Source organism: Cryptotermes secundus, unplaced genomic scaffold (genome assembly GCF_002891405.2).
Source record: "Cryptotermes secundus unplaced genomic scaffold, Csec_1.0 scaffold986, whole genome shotgun sequence".
In the NCBI taxonomy this organism is placed as follows: domain Eukaryota; kingdom Metazoa; phylum Arthropoda; class Insecta; order Blattodea; family Kalotermitidae; genus Cryptotermes; species Cryptotermes secundus.
The window spans coordinates 413712-431111 of NW_019735574.1; the positions used below are offsets into that span (position 1 = coordinate 413712).

The following is a 17400-nucleotide window of genomic DNA, read 5'->3' on the forward strand; positions in this document are numbered from 1 at the left end:
TATGTTCAGATCTAGCAGAATGACCTGTCTCTCTTAAAAAGAATTAAATGTTTGTTTTGTTATGTCTAAAAAATACCATATGCGAATATTTTGTAATTTTACATGCCACCATTCCTAAAGCTTCAGTACAGACATAATTCTTCTGGTTCGATTCCAGGTCAATCATATAGGATTTGTGATGGACAAAATAGCGCTGGGGCAGGCTTTCTCCAAGTACTGCAGTTTTCCCCCACCCTTCTGTTTCCATCTACTGCTCCACATTCATTAATTATCTTATAACCTGATGCTGAATAGGTACTATATAGCCATGATATTTTCAGTGTCTTAAAATAACTAAATTGAAGAAACAAAAAGAGATATAATTGTGTTAGTTTCAAATCTTTATAAAGTTACTTTGAAAGAGCCAAACCAACGAGAATAACATTCTGTCTGTGTGCAGCTTGTCAGGGAAACAACAGTGAATCTGTTCTGTATATGTCGTGTCATATGTGTCTGTGTGTGTGCAAAATGGCGAATTACATTATGCAAGTTACTGTACTGATTGTGTATGTGTATTGGAGTTCTTGCAACTGTATATTTTGTACATAATAAGATCACTTCAGTCCGTAATTCAAAAGTTAATTTCATACTGTACCATTGTGATAATGCCCAGATAGTTCAGTATAGTGACTAGTCTGTCAGCTGGATGGTCAGGTAGTCAGTGTTTGATTTCTGCTCGGCAAGAGATTTTTCTCTTGCCTGTGGTTTACAGACCGGCTCTGGGGCCCACCTAGCCTCCTATATATTGGGTACAAGGGACTGTTTTGCATGGGGTAAGGTAGCATGAATGTGAAGCGGACCACTAACCACTGTCTAGTGCCCAAGTTAGAAATGGTGGGGCTGTAATTACAGTTGCACATGCGCCCTTATGTGGTGCTTAACTAATTAAGCATGAGGATAACTTTATCTTTTTTAACTTTCATTATTGTAATAACAGAAAGAATGGAACATTAAAGATACTTTACAGTGGACCATTTTCATTTTGAGACATTGGTTCTTCCACCTGGAGTAGTTGAATGTAACATTCAGAATAGAACTGGATATATGTGACAACATATGACTCTCAGATGGAAAGTATTTAAACTTAACTTAAATGTTCTTGAATTTTCTTTCATTAGCCTTCATTTTATAATTTTGATATTAAAGTTCCATATGGTAGATGAAATTGCTACCACAGTATGTTCTTCAAGCTCTGAAACAAGAGATAGCACACTGTGAGTGATTGTTGATTTATAAGGGGGTTAATAATAAACAAAGTGTCTTTCTGACCATTCTTTAAGTGCTGTATTTAAAATTTTTATGGCATAACAAAACTACTGGGAAAATGGACACCTTTTAGCAGATAAACAGTTTAATTTTCTAGTGTCCCACAATTATTATTATTAGTATTATAGTCAAAGTGTGTACTACATACTGAAGTGGCATGAGAAAGTGCTACTAATGCAAATTTTTGTTATGTTTTCATTCAGTTTACATTATGAAGGTCACTGAGAAGTAAATGCTTTTTTGTATGTGTGCCTGTGAATGCACCTGCTCCTCCTACCCCCAGTTGTGCTGATGCTACACTCCATGGTATTTTGTCAGAGGAGAAGAAAGGAACAGTTGTGTGTGTGCATGCATATATCTGTTTGTGCTTACTGTTCAACTATTTGCTCAGAGGAAAAGCATATGAGATCAATGCCAGAGACCTCAGAAGGTGATGAGGAGCAGAGGAATCGACCACTCTCACCTCCCCTGAATTGTAGATGGCTGTGAAAGGACATATTTTGTTTCTTCCCAAAAGTATCCTCTGCTAGGATTCTAAAATAGGCATCATGATAGTTTCCAATGGCATATTTTGTTACTAGTTAGCTAGTTCATTCTAACCTTATTAAGAGGATGTATGCAAACAGCATCCATTTTCCTGTACATCTCAGGAATCAGGCATAAACTGTTATTACAGCGTGAAATATATTCTTTATTTGTTTGAAAGGATAAAAACAATTAGCTTAATTACAGCACCTAAGTATGACTAATATTGTTCTAATGTGAATTGTCAGTTGCAATATGACTTTGACTTCAACAGTTAAATTCATGAAATAGTAATATATCTCAAAGAGTCTGTGCAATTATCTCAGACATTCTATGCTTAAACTCTTGTCTTGAACGGTCTGTGCTTACAATTTCTTGAATGGTATGCACATATAATATACCTAAACAGTCTGTGGCTACAAAGCTCCATTATGGTATCAGAACAGATATTCAGCTCACTATGAATTACATTTCTAGTAGTATACCATTATTGACATATGATCAGCTTTTGTCTTTGCATTCATTGTGATACAGTGCTTTATAATCCACATCGTAAATTGTCTAACTATAAAATGAACACAATGTATCCATCAGATAACATATCATTACACACGTAGTAAAGATAAGCAGTGGCACGCACACAGGGAGCCTACACAGAGTAACACCTGTACAGTGCTGAAAACAAGAAGTAGCCGCTGCAGCACTATAGACATAGGGCGAGTAACCCTGAGTATTTTAAATTCTAAAATTTGGAAAAAAAATTAAAGGAATTTTTTTAAAATTGTGAACTGAAGACTTTAAAATTGCCAGTTCATGAAAGTCAAAATTGACATGTGTAGGTAACAAAGATAATCTACGAATCAGACAAATATCAGCGAAGTAGATTCTGTTAGCAACGACAAAGGGAACAATTGGGAAGACATTTTAAACTAAGTGCAGTGTAACAGCTACGTGAGTGTATACTCCTGATGATGGCCGTTTGCGGCCAAAACATGTAATGTAGAAGAAAGCAAGACGAAAGACCTACAATAAATTGTTGCACTTAGGACAGAGTTTATATCATATATCATTACACAAACATGAATCAGCAAAACAACAGTATGTTCTTACATTAATTTATGTATGTGAAACATGAAAATGTAAATTTGGAAGAATAGCCAGTGACTGGTAAAGCTTGATATGTACCTCATTCTTATAGTGTTGTGAAAGTCTTCATGTTATTGCTTTCAAATCATATTTGTGCTCATTTATTATATAGATCACTAATATGTCTCCATTTTAAATTTCCCTGCTTCATCATGATTTGAACCTTTATTTATATATGGAGATACCATATTAATACCGATATATGCATGTGAATATGTTTGTGTCAAAACTTTACTTCCCATTGAAATTTATTTTAAGTTATTTTTATTTCAGTATGATTTATTGCTGAGCCCCATACAGACAGTTTTACTTTGTTAATGTCTTCTATAAAGAATCTGTATGCATTATGTGACCAAACAGGCACATGAATGGTGCCTGGAGAAAAATATTCCAGTCATCAGGTTACAGTTTCAGGGTTTTGTTTTTATTTTGTGGGAGGATGAATAACTCAAGAGTTCTACTTGCCACATTGAGTTAATTAATTTATTATTTTTTCGTTAATACATTATTTAATTTAAAAGCTTTTTACTTATGTCAGTATTTTCTGTTATTATTTAGCCATGTATGTCCAGCTAAGGGTCTCTAAAACTTTCTCTGAAGTTAATAAACATAAATCAGATTTTAATATTAATTAAAGAATCAGATGTAATACTAACACAAAGTTTTATTTAGTCATCTCTTATCTTATACCTGTGTGCCAAATTACTGCATCACATCTCAGAAGACCATGGGTAATTTTATGACACTGTTAGTACCTCAGACTATATAACATCAAATGGTATGATGATTGGTGAATAATGAATTGAAAGGATTTTGGAAAGAAGCATCATATCCTTTCTGGAATTTTCATGGAGGAAGAGAGGAAAACCATGAAAACCCTCAGGATACTTGATGCTGCAGCAGAGAACCTAGCCTAACACTTTCTGAAAACAAATCTCAAGCATTTCTGACAAAATATCATACACATACACAGGTAATCTTCATCTTAATGATGAAATTTGTAAAATGACTGAAATAAATTACAGTACTAACAATAACAGTACACTTGTAAATTCATTAATGTTGCTTTACATGCCATAGTATAAAATAAATTGGACATGAAATGGAGTAGGACATACTGATTGATCGATCGATTGATCGATTGATGATTTGTATTGATTAATTTGGATGAATATATCTCACACCTTTTCTTTTCTGGGCACAAAATCAGATAAATTGACAGATACAAAATTTGTAGTTGCACACTGCAGAAAATTAAGACCATCTGTTAATAGACATCAAATTAATACTTAAAATATGACCAAATGATCTCAGCTGTATGTATTTATCTGTTAAATATTTATTATAGGAGAGGCACAGAAAATTCTTTAGCACTGAAGTTANGAAGTAAAGCATCATTTATGGAATAAGTCTTAATTAATGTAGCCTACGAATGTTGTTTTTGAAACAGTAATATTTCTTATATGATCAGTTGAGAGAGGAAAGCTTCTCATCATGGCGGACAACATCAGTCAGCGATGAAACTGGGAGTCCTCCACAGTCAAGCAGCCCGCGACCACAAACTCCAGCATTTCCAGTACATCCTCGCACACCATATGTGAACAGCAGCTCACAGCAGTTTGACCCTCCAGCATCCTCCACTGGGCTGCCTCCCAAGAGTCCTACAACACAGCGGTAAGTCTCAACAGTTACAATGAAGTGTCAGCAAATTGTACACAGTGCACAGTTAAATGTTCTCCATTTTCTGAAAGAAATTTCTTGTGCTGTTATGTGATATTGGTAATTTGTCTGAATTACATTCAGGTGAAAGTAAAATTTTGAGATTTTTTATTATAATTTTTTCTCTAAGTGGGCAGATATTTGAGTATTTGGTGCATGTGAATATCATGTCATATATATATATATATATATATATGGTCACAGCTTTCTGTTCTGATTTGAATAGCTTCACATAGCATCCTGTTGTTTGTAACAATTGAGGTTTCCTTAACAGTTTATGTACAAATTAGACTGTTTTGGAAGCATACAACTGCCATCATTGGTGTATCTATCTTCAGCATTTACACATTTCCTGAAAATGGAGGCAGCAGGTTCTTTGAGAATGTCACAGCTCAAGCGGTTAGTCGGTGGCTTCCCACCGCGGCGGCCCGGGTTCGATCCCGGGTCTGGTCAAGTGGAATTTGTGGTGGACAAATTGGCGCTGGAGCAGGTTTTCTCTGAGTACTTCTGTTTCCCCTGCCAATCTTCATTCCACCGATTGCTCCACAATCACCCTCACCTATCATCTTGGGCTGGTACAATAGGCCAGAAGTGGCCGCAGTACAAGGGACTTAGTCCCACCCCACCAGCAATAAAAATATTTATCGAAAGATAATTTCTTTTGACTAGACTTTAAAATATAAACCAATTTCCTAGCATGCATTGTGAATGTAATATGAAATTTCAGACATTTGTAAATAATTACAGACAAAGCAGTTATATACATTTTGTGCTTAAAAATGTGCCATATTTAACTGTTCTCTTTTCAATATCACTTTCTGTTATAAGTTTCTTCACTTGCCTGTTTCTTGTTTTTGATGTACACAGTTCTTTATTTTAGTGTTGTAAGCAAGAGATATATTGTTCTGAACTTCATAATTGCAATGTTCATGTAGCACTGGTAGGCAAATAGCACTCATCTCCTTGCAGTATAATACCATGGTGACTATGAAATAACTGCACTGTATACCTCAGTTTTCATGTACCTGGCTAAAATTACATTTGCTCACCTGTATTCCTTTTAATTTTAGTATCTTTAGATCTTTTCTTTTTGTCTGATTTTCCACATTTTTGGTCATTGTAGACGTTTGAGTAATTCGGGGTCGTTTAAAAATCTGCGAAAGTGGCCTTCCAACTCTTCTATTTCTAGGTAGGTTGTATATAGATGCATGTTGGCAACATTGCAATGCACCTCAGACATTTGGCACGTTTTTAATTTGTTTGTTAGCTAGTGGAATTGTTATCATTCTGTAATTTTCTGAAAAGCCATGCACTTTCATTACTCAATCTATTTATACGTGTTGCAGACACAGAAAAATTAATTTTCCTGCTAACGGTAAAGAGCTCATGTTATATTTCAGATTCATAGTTTGTTTCTTTAAAGATGCATGCAGTCTTGGTATATTTTTCATAATTGCATGGTTATGTGATAAATGTAAACTATTTGTATCAGCACAGACGAACTGTCATTAAGCACTGTATCTTTGTCTTGTTTTATCTATTTTGATATTGTAAATGCATTTGTGTTTAAAAGTGATAATGTTTCAAGTATTGATTTGTGATAATTTAATCATAATGCAGGGACTTAAGTTTCAGTTAGATTTGTCAGACATCCAATAATGTTGTGGGATAGACTCTTATTTGCTGATGATGGAGGTGGAAAGCTCCTCAGGAACATTCATACTTATCAAGTTACACATCATCACATTCCAGAAGATCATAATTCTAGTCAGTCTTAATAGAGGTTCACCATCTATAAATTATAGTTTTCCAGTGGCAGATTTAACTTAAGAAGGTGGTATATACATGTATATCCTCATATGATTTAGTATCTTTCAAATCATATTTCCTGAATGTAACATACATCTCAGACACTTAACTCAGAGCATATAATATTACACAAATAAAAATGATTTAGGACTATTGAATGTAATTTTTGAAACAAGAATATTAGTATATTTTTAAGTACTTAAAGCATTAATTATTATGATTTTACTATTTCATAAGTGAAATTAGTGATCTGCATTGAAATACTAAACATAACTATACATATATACTATAACTATAACATACTAAACCAAACTATAATTTCATTAACCAGCTCCCTAAATTAAGATCTGGCTGCCAGCCCATTTTTAGGGCCAGGTGATTTAAATTTTCCTGTTTCTGGATGATAAGGTTAAAATCGTTGTTCACATAAACATGTTTGTGGTTTCTGAACAAGACAGTTTGTCATGTGTGGTATTGAAATGTAGAAGGGTAATATCACTGAGTTATTTCAGCTGCTATGACATTCATGTCATATATTAATAACAATGATTTACAGAGTTGTAGGTTTGAATCTCGTGCAAGGCAATGCTGTTATGTTATAGGACTTCTTTTCAGAGATTCCATGTAAATACTGTGGTATAGATTAACTGCATGGGGAATGCTAGGCTATTGGACAGCCAGTTTGGTTGATTGTAAAAGAAGCAGTTCTAGAATTAATAGTAAGAGCTTTTTTATGCAGTACTATAGAAGAGTTGGCAAGAAAACTTTAGAAGTACGAGCTCTGATTGGACACCAGAAGGGTTTTAAAATATCAGCCCAAAAGGAAGAGATGAACATATTATCTCATAATACCCGCAATAGAACAACTGTACTCATTGTGCAAAGAATAACAGTTTGATCTGAACGTAACTTTATGTTGTGACATGCCTCTAATATCATACAAAGAGCATGTGATTTGTGTTTTAAATTTGTCTAACAAACATTTATATCCTCACTATATTTGTATCCCTCCACTATCCATGGTCTCCTTGTGAAGTCACTTATTCCAACACTTTTGGATACTATATGAGTACAACATAATTTGGATGTTATGTTAGAGTGATAAAATCAAGGAGGATGGGACAGTGGGGGGCATGTAGCAAGCAGAAGATAAATTAGAAATGTGCACAAAATTTTAGTCAAAACTTGAAGTAAAGAGATGCTTTACAAGTTCTAGATGTAGACAGGATAATATTGTCATGTGTATCAGTGACTAAATAGCAGGTTTGGATTGGTGAATCGGTTTATTGGATCTTCACTAGTCGTAACTATAATTAGTTCTTACACTCCCTAGATTACTGTAACTATAGCACATGTATTTTTTTTTTTATTTCTTACTGAAAACTGTCACAACACAACATCAGTAACACTTGTAAGCAGTTCTAGAAGATATCTTTTCTACATGTTTCGGCCTTCAGTAAGGCCATCATCAGGCAAATACATTAAACCTTTTGTTATTGAATTGCATGTTAAATATAAGTCACAGTGCTAAACTATGTAATCTCTCTCTCCATCAAATCAGACATTTACACAACAGAGTTGCCCATCAAATAGTATAAAATATTAAGCAATAACATACATCATAACAACGGACCTCAGAACACCATATCAGCTATTATGTATATAATATGTCCGTATAAGTATTACATGTATTACGATTGCAACTACCAACCTCCAAGTACCATCACATATACAGTTTTTAACTATACCTTTGACTATGTAACTGATCATTTAAGATTTTAACTTTTATTGTAATTTACATTTGTATTCACTCGTATCATTTTATACTGTTGTATATACTTAGAAGTTAACATGCAATTCAATAACAAAAGGTTTAATGTATTTGCCTGATGATGACCGTATTGAAGGCCGAAACATGTAGCAAAGGTATCTTCTAGAACTGCTTACAAGTGTTACTGATGTTGTGCTTTGATGGTTTTCAGTAAGAAATAATATATGATACACAACAGGATGCATTCATTGAAAGTTGTAGCACATATAACGTCACACTAGTCTTCAGATTCTTCTTCTGGCCACACTGCTGTTCTCTCGGAACTTCAGAACTCCAGTGAAGTCATTCACATTCCCGTATTTCTCATATCCGCTTGGCACGGACTACACACAAAAAACACAGCCCCTCTGTTGTTCTGTGGTGCAGACCACACAGAAAACACATGTCTTGTGTCAGACTGCATGTTGATGTGTCCCTTAGCAGCACTGGTCGTAGTGTGGATGACAAAGAGAAAATGGCCTTATCTGTTGTTGCGTGTTGGACCGTATTTACAGAGCTGTTGCCTTTCAGTACATTGATGAAATCCATTACAGTATTAGAACGGATCCCAAAAACTATACTGTGGACTCAGGATAGAGCTCAGTGGCAGGTTCTTGTAACAAGATAATTAAACCTTCAGTTTGATATTTCATAGTATTTTCAGACTAGCAGATGTACCTGTTCTTCACCTGGAATATTGGTGGTTCCCTGATCAGTATCACAGTGTATAGTAGTTAACAGTTTAAAGAAAGAATAACATTCAAGTGCTGGAATCATAGTTTATTAGTGTCTGGTCATCATACCTTGAGTCACCTAGTAAAAATGCAAAACAGTTAAACATACAGTTCCCTATCATTGGCAACCGGGATTACACAGAATAATCTGTTACCACATGTTTTTATAAAACACCATAACCATCAGGCTAAGCACTCAGCATTGTAATTGGTAACACATGACATTAGATTCAATTATCAAAGGAAAGGACAAAATAAAATATCAACAATCAAATATACCACACTTTTGACCTTGAAATAGAAATTAATTAAATTCACAGTGGAATGTTTAGTGCATGTAGTAAATTGCATGCATGACCTAAGCATGTGGCATCTAAGAAGATTATTCTGACTGAATCTTATTCGTAGGGAAATATTTTTCATTACAATATCCAAGCATGAAAGATCAGAGTATATTAAAGTATACATGAATTAATGAAATGTTGTTATCACAAAATTTAATCATAAATATCACAGAAGTAAAGTTTACTTGAGTAACTAGAGTAATTGGGAATGAGGATTCAAACTGTATCCAGAAATTACTGAGCAATTCTTCCACATTACCTTAACACCCTCAGGTGTCATACAGACTTGTAATAATACACAATACACACAATTTCATAATATCAAAATGTCTTTGAATATTTTGAATTGTTTCATTTTGGTCCGTTACACTATCAATCACCAACTATCAATAGAACCTCCGTCGAGTGTAACAATATATATTCTTGTCACCATTTCCTCACATTTGCCTTACATGTTTCGGCTCACAAAGAGCCATCATCAGAGGCATCCACAACAAAAATATGGAAACACTTGCACTGCTCAACAATCACAATATACAGTTTTTTGTGGAAGATGTTACACGTATCGGAGCGTAAAACACAACAACATCTAGTACCCCGAGTGCGGGTATCCCACTTGCAATTTAAAAAATCACCCACAAAGCGGGTCGTTAATGTTAAAATTAAAGTTAAAACCGTCCAAGTAGAATATTCAGGTTCCTCTTAGTGGATTGTCCCAATGGGGGAGGCGTCAGCACGAGGTTGCGTGGGCTTGTGGTCGGCTGTGTCCGACGCGTAGTGTATTGTGTAGTGCACTACACAATACACTACGCGTCGGACACAGCCGACCACAAGCCCACGCAACCTCGTGCTGACGCCTCCCCCATTGGGACAATCCACTAAGAGGAACCTGAATATTCTACTTGGACGGTTTTAACTTTAATTTTAACATTAACGACCCGCTTTGTGGGCGATTTTTTAAATGCAAGTGGGATACCCGCACTCGGGGTACTAGATGTTGTTGTGTTTTACGCTCCGATACGTGTAACATCTTCCACAAAAAACTGTATATTGTGATTGTTGAGCAGTGCAAGTGTTTCCATATTTTTGTTGTGGATGCCTCTGATGATGGCTCTTTGTGAGCCGAAACATGTAAGGCAAATGTGAGGAAATAGTGACAAGAATATATATTGTTACACTCGACGGAGGTTCTATTGGTAGTTGGTCTTTGAATATTCTCAGTTCGTTTGTGGTAGAAACAGGAACACCAGCAAAATGCAGATAGAATAGTTACATTTTTATGTGTGTAGTTGAGGTGGCTGAATTAATCATGTTATAATTTTAATATATCTCTTTTTAAGGAATTTTGTATTAATATAAGTTGGCCAAAATTGGAGATATTTAACTTTGAGGCACAAAATGAATTGAATAAACTACGAGTAGTAATTGTCTGTACCTATGCAATTATCAAACACTGCTGTTCAGTGACTTATCACCCTGCTTCAAGTCTGTAAGGTCCCATGTTTAAGCCGTGGCATAGGTTTTCTATCAGTATGTCATTCTTATAAAGTGAAGAGCCCCATGACTGATCATTTTCTACAGCTACTGCAAGTTGTAAGCAATTTCTGTATAGGCAGCCTAACTGCAGGAGACACTAAGTAGTTTTGTTAATTCAGTATTGGTGAAAACTTAGTGTGAAATTGTTTTCATACTTTTATTGTTTCACAGCAAGGACCGTTCTCCTTCTCCAGTGTCAGATCTGCCCCCTCCAAACACAGTGCCACATCAAAATATCAGCATCACCAGTACTTCTAGTGGTGGCAGCAGTAATGGCCGTGGGGTTACTGGTGTCAGTGCAGCAACAGGATTCCCGATTACATCTCAATCATCTGTCAGTTTGTCTGATGGATCTTACATTCAACAGAGCCCCAAGGTAAGATTAAGATTAGAGAGTGAAACTTTGTATGTATTTGTATCTATCTTTTATACACACACACACACACACACACATACCTATATATATATATATATATAGACAAGACAAATACAGATAGAAATATACAGCAGTTTGCTCATTAGTGTGTTTTGGGAAGTGCTATGTCACATGCATATGTGTAATTCAAAGAAATGTTTTCCATAGGCTATTGTTAAAGTTGCATGTTATATTCCCGAGAGGAAGTGTTTCAGTGATGAACTTGGTGATTGAAATCTTTGTAATTAGTTTATAGTAGATTGTCTTGGTAATAATGCAGGAAAGGCATTTACTTGTACAGTAAGTTAGGAAAAGTATGTATAGTGTAACAGTTCTGGCATGTTTACTTAATGCTTTTAGATTTTAAATTCATGAATGCCAACATTTTGATGCTTTCTTATAAATAGCATGAAACAGATGGGACAGGCAAGCAGTGACCTCCAGTATAAAATTTAATATAAATCAGTCCAACTGTTGTTGAATTTTGAGCCAACACATCATAAAGATCCCTTTCCTCTAACTTGAAAACCAGCTTAACACCAAAAATGTATTGGACATCAATGGTATATTTCATATTTCTCTACAGCATTTATTAAAATTTGTCTCTCCAATAAATAATTAGCAAGTTATGCTTTTGATGCAGGTCTTCATGTAAAGTGTCCATTACTGTGTCCATTACTGTTGTCTGGTTTTAATGAAAATTGGAATGTACTGGCAAATTTGAGTAAAACTCCTGATACAAATTTTTTGGTAATCCATAGATCAGTTTTTGAGTTATGCACAGACAAACTGACATATCAAAGCATATAGACACATTTTTGTAACTTCTGTTGTAATTGCGCCAGATAATATATTCGATCATTTGTTTAAATGAAAAAAAAAATTGTTTGTGTACTATGTTACTTGTGTAAGCCATGATAACTGGAGTCAGTGAAGTGACATAGTGTTTTTAAGGGTTAGATCAGGAGATTGTTGAAAGTGCTTACTCCTTTTTCCTTAACCCTGTTACTGTGTTGTCTCAGTTTTGAAATTCATTATTATTGTCGCGTGTTTCCTAGGTAACATGGCAAGAAATTTATGTGGGTCTCAGATTAGACAAATATATTTATTGGACAATTGCTTGTTTACACTCAAAATTATAACCCTTCTGTTATACACTCTTGCGCCGCTATTCTCAGTGGAGTGGCTAGGACACAAACCAATCATTTATCTCTGTTTAATGGCAGGGTTAAGTATATGTGGAAATAACCTCCATTCCCCCCCCCATGTCTTCATGATATTCTGCTTAATTAAATACAGGGATAACTTGAAATTTATACATAACAATGCAAACCAATTGTGTAGTTTTATATTACATTTGCAGAATGCAGCATTACAGAATGGGAGCACAGGTCAGTCCTCACCCACAGTATACTATGGTCATTCACGTCGCTCCTCACTCCACTCCAACAGTGAACCACCCCAAGAGGTCTCTCCAGCCCATGTAAAATTTGTAAGGGATACATCACGGTTCTGGTACAAGCCGACAATTTCTCGGGAGGAAGGTGAGTTACATAAACATTTGATAAGGAATGTTTTAAAAGTCAGTTGATAGATTAGTTGGTTTCTGGTTGATCAGTTAGCACGGAATTGTGACTGTGAACAAATGAAATCCAGATTTTAAACTGTCATAGTAACATCCAAGTATTTTAATGTTTGATAAGGATATTTCATTGTTTGGTTCATTCTTTGTGAAAAGTATAATTTTTATTCATACATTTCTGCAGAGGATTCCAAATATTACTTTATTCAAAGTCTTGTCCATAATATCTGTAGTGTCATGGGAAGCAAGTGATTAGAAGAAAAGCAATATCAGTTGAAATCACTTTTTTCAGAATATGCTATAAAATAGCGTACAGTATTAGAGAAACATACAGTCTGTAAAACGTTCTTCATGTGTAGTTTTAATCTAAAGTTTTTATTTTGAGAAACACATAGTTAATGCTACATGCCTAAACCTGTAATGTATATTAGGTACAGGAAGTGGTTAATACTCTCTTCAATAAATCAGTTTACACCATGCATTAATATTAATATTAGCGCATGATGTTTTGGTACATGTAGATGTTTTATATTACAGATAAGGATACAAGTGCATGTATTACAGTATGAAATCAACAGAATTATACAAATTGATTCATTTAATCACTTTTTCTGTACCTCACAATTTTCTTTAGTTTCTAATAAATGGAAATTGACAGTAACAGTGTTGACTTTTTATGTAATGCCCACAATATCATATCATATTTCTGAAATTTGATTTACAGCGATCAATATGCTTCGCGATCAAGCACCAGGAACATTTGTAGTGCGAGATTCCAACTCATTCCCTGGTGCATTTGGTCTAGCACTGAAGGTAGCTACACCTCCTCCTAATCTCCAGAACAAGACAAATGATCCAGCTAGCGAACTAGTGCGGCATTTCCTCATTGAACCAACATCACGAGGTGTCAAGCTTAAAGGATGCAGCAACGAACCTGTGTTCAGTATGTATTATTACAGTTGTTTCACAACAGAATGTATAATGTGATATTATCTGAAGGTTGTCAGTGCATGGTCTTATTGAACACATCCCATAAAACCCATAAAATATCCATTTAGCATGGTTATCATTTCCCATGGATCGACTCTCTTAGCCTTAACCTGTATCTTGCTCATATGATGATAGCCCTCTGGCCCTGTTTGCTTTGTAATGCTGCATATACATAAATAAAAAAGTAAAACTATCCGTGTAACAGGCCGTGAAGGCCCATAGGGTTGTGAGACATTAAGGATCCCACATTACCTTGACAGTCGGCTCAAAGATGGCGGTAAGGTTGTCGGCCTTACACGCCGGCCGCGCTTCACTCCCCAGGAAAATTAATTAATTAATTCCTGGTACTCATTTCTGTTAGAGGCTGAGTAAACCCCGGGGCCTAGTGCGGCCGGAAGGATTAGGTCAATTGAAAAAAATCCAATGACCTCATCAGGACTTGAACCTGCGACCTTCCAGCTTGTAGCATAGTACCTTAACCACTATGCTACCGCGTACCCCCACATATAATTTAAATCCTAATGCATGATGGTGAAAAATGCCAGGAATGTACACCTAGATGGAAATCACTGAAGTAGAGATGATCTTACCGCATTGCATCAGCACTGAACTCTTACTGTGAAGGTAGTTAAAAATATATGATGTAGATAAAATATCTACTGAATACTGCGGCTGAGTAGTTAGCACTGCTGCTTCATGTTCAGAAGTTATTAAAGAGTTCAAACTATAGCCTAGAAACCTGCTGTCATGATTAAATTTTTTTGTGTAGATTTCCTTAATCCTTCCACGGAAATCTCAGGATAGTTCTACATATCAGGACACCCTTTCCAATATATTCTTGAACATTCTGCTACCATTCAGCTCTGTCTAATCTGATCTATTGAAACTGGTGTTAAACCACAAATGAAATATATATATTTAGGCATTGGCTGTGGTGCTTAGAAAGTATTGTCATGCCTTTTCCAGTAAGTAACATTGTTCAGTATGCCCAGTAGTACATTCGTTTTAGAAGCGTGTTAGTTACAGAAATTTGTTTTGGTAATGAGGGTATAATACTCTGTTGTTAGGTTCACTGTCAGCCCTAGTGTATCAGCACTCCTTGATGCCAATGGCTTTGCCTTGTCGATTACTTTTGCCCGAAGGGGATGGGTCTCGACTGCCAACAGATAACTCCAGCACCATAAGCACTGCACAACTACTACTCGCTCAGGGAGCAGGTGAGTGTAATTCAAGTTGCAGGCATGGGGATATGTCCTCCAGTGTATCTTGGTTGTATAGACATTTGATTGGCAGTTGGAATTATGTATTTGTCTGTTGATTTATTTGTATAAATGAGTAACAGTCATATCACCAGTAGCTTTATATACTTACAGCGTTATTATGTAACCAACTTAAAAATAAAATAAAACCACACACACTTCTGGATTTTCAACACCATTAGGGGGACATAAATTAGGAGTTTATGAAAGCAAAATGTCTAGAAAAATTGATGTATCTAAGAGTGATGTAGTATTTGGAGACTTTAGGACATTACATAATGAGGACTTATGGATCATCTAATGTTGGTAGGATTTTGAAATAAAAGAGGTTAAAAACGGGTGGACATGTAGCTTGGAAGGCAAAGTTAAGAATTGCATACAGAATTTCGGTGGCAGAATCTCTTGGAAAGAATGATATCAAAAGATAATATTAAGATGAATCTTAAATAAATTGTTGTAATGTAAAGTAAATGAAAGTGGCTTCTATGCCTGGCCGAAGTAGAAGTATTGAGGAAATTATAATGAACTTCAGTATAACTGATGTGCTGGCCAAGATTTTAACATATCAGATCTGTTTACATTGGGCTTCTTTGCTATAGTGAGAATTATCTTTCAAGTGGATCACTGATTGAGCAAGGTTGAATTGTGAATGTATACAATAAAACTTAATTTTGTTGTTAACTAATTTCTTCAGAAAACCTAAATTAATGAAATTCTGTGTATGTAACTTATTGACATAGGTTATGATATACATAAAAGTTATGGGAAAATATTTAAGTCTGATGAGTTTCACTGTGGATGAGTATGAGGGGTGAGCCATAAAACTGGCCCTAGCACTGTGACCTTCAATGGCCTATTGTGCTTTTCACTATGTGGATAGTGGCCACCTTATATTTGTGCTTCTTAATTTTCTAGCCTCAATAATACCAGAATGGCATATCTGTGAACTCACGAGGTGGGAGTATCACTCAACACCACTTAATATTAGACCTTCAGGCGTATGCATCTTTCAGTAAAGTAAATTGCATTTCTGTAAATACAGAAACAGCATGGTGGCTGTACAAAATCTCTATTTAGCTTTCTGTTTGGTATATGTACGTTTGTATAGAAATCAGTCAGGAGTGTACCTAACATTTTGTATGATAATGCCTCCAACTTATAGCAGTTTTCACATTTTAGTTACTATACACAGGGTTTGGATTGATGTCTGTCTATCATGTAAATGCAAGTCAAAGTCAGAGTCAGAGTTATGTTATGACTGACAGTCGGCCAGTGTGTCTTGGTGTCAAGCCACATCTGGGACCCAAGACCAGATTGTTTGTTACTGTGAGACAGATGCAGGTTTGAGGGATGCACTCTGATGATAGAACAGATCTGTCATCTACAGTTGCTGCTGACCTTTGCGAGTGTAGTCAGTGCTGTCAAAATCAGTAGCACAAGTCATCTATATGTACAATTTTACATGTCAGCATTCTGCAGTCAGTTGTCAAAGAGTCTGGTTTCTTGTGAACACCTACTATTTACAGTTTTACACATAACTATAGTGTATATGTATGTATATATTGCTAGGTAGCGTTTGATAAAACACCGCTTACAGCAGTTGCTGTATTATTTTGTGACCCATCGCATGGGGTTAGCCTGAATGTTCATTCATGCAATTGCGTGATTACTGGTCACTGGCTAACAACAGCCGCTCTTCCAGCTTTTAGCCATTACGTCATTTTACGCCGTGGTGGCAGGGGGGCGTGGAGGTATCCCACCGCTGCCACCACTGTTATGGCGTGAAGGGGGGGTGGAGGTACCTCCACCGCTTCCGCCACTGTACCTCTCTTAAGCCGCCGCTACACCTCTCTTATGCCGAGGTGACAGAGGGCGTGGAAATATCCCGCTCTGTCACCCTGTTTAGTATGCTGCCACCATCTTGTTATTTTCAAGAAATCTAGTAAACTTATCATAGCTTGCGTCACTGTCCTGGCTTAACTCGTAATTCGCCGGAGTGTTGGGAGGTCCTGGAGTCGTCAAGGAAGAGGGTAACACTTAAGGAATTGCTAGGTTAAAGTAAACTCACACGCATGTCTATTCTATTCTATTTCTCTATGTCACTATATACATCTATATGCACTCTTACCGACGTTCGTCGGTTGTACTACACTGGATAATGAACCTGCAGTCATCATTGGTTCTACCTCCTGTCACCCTACTGGCGGGTATTCTACTCTGCTCTGC

The 17400-nt window shown here is 36.0% G+C and overlaps 1 protein-coding gene across 8 annotated transcripts in view; it reads left to right on the plus strand.

Moving 5' to 3' along the window:
• LOC111869652 (tensin-1) overlaps positions 1 to 17400 on the plus strand; it is a 354704-nt gene that overhangs the window by 331003 nt on the left and 6301 nt on the right. For 7 of the 8 annotated variants that reach the window (XM_023861317.1, XM_023861323.1, XM_023861320.2 and 4 more), the window contains 6 exons: positions 4448 to 4650; positions 5819 to 5884; positions 11100 to 11304; positions 12707 to 12887; positions 13650 to 13868; positions 14983 to 15132. In XM_023861317.1, the coding sequence (XP_023717085.1) occupies positions 4448 to 4650; positions 5819 to 5884; positions 11100 to 11304; positions 12707 to 12887; positions 13650 to 13868; positions 14983 to 15132 (1024 nt within the window). The remainder of the gene's footprint in view (positions 1 to 4447; positions 4651 to 5818; positions 5885 to 11099; positions 11305 to 12706; positions 12888 to 13649; positions 13869 to 14982; positions 15133 to 17400) is intronic. The other variant, XM_023861321.1, reaches the window with a different exon arrangement.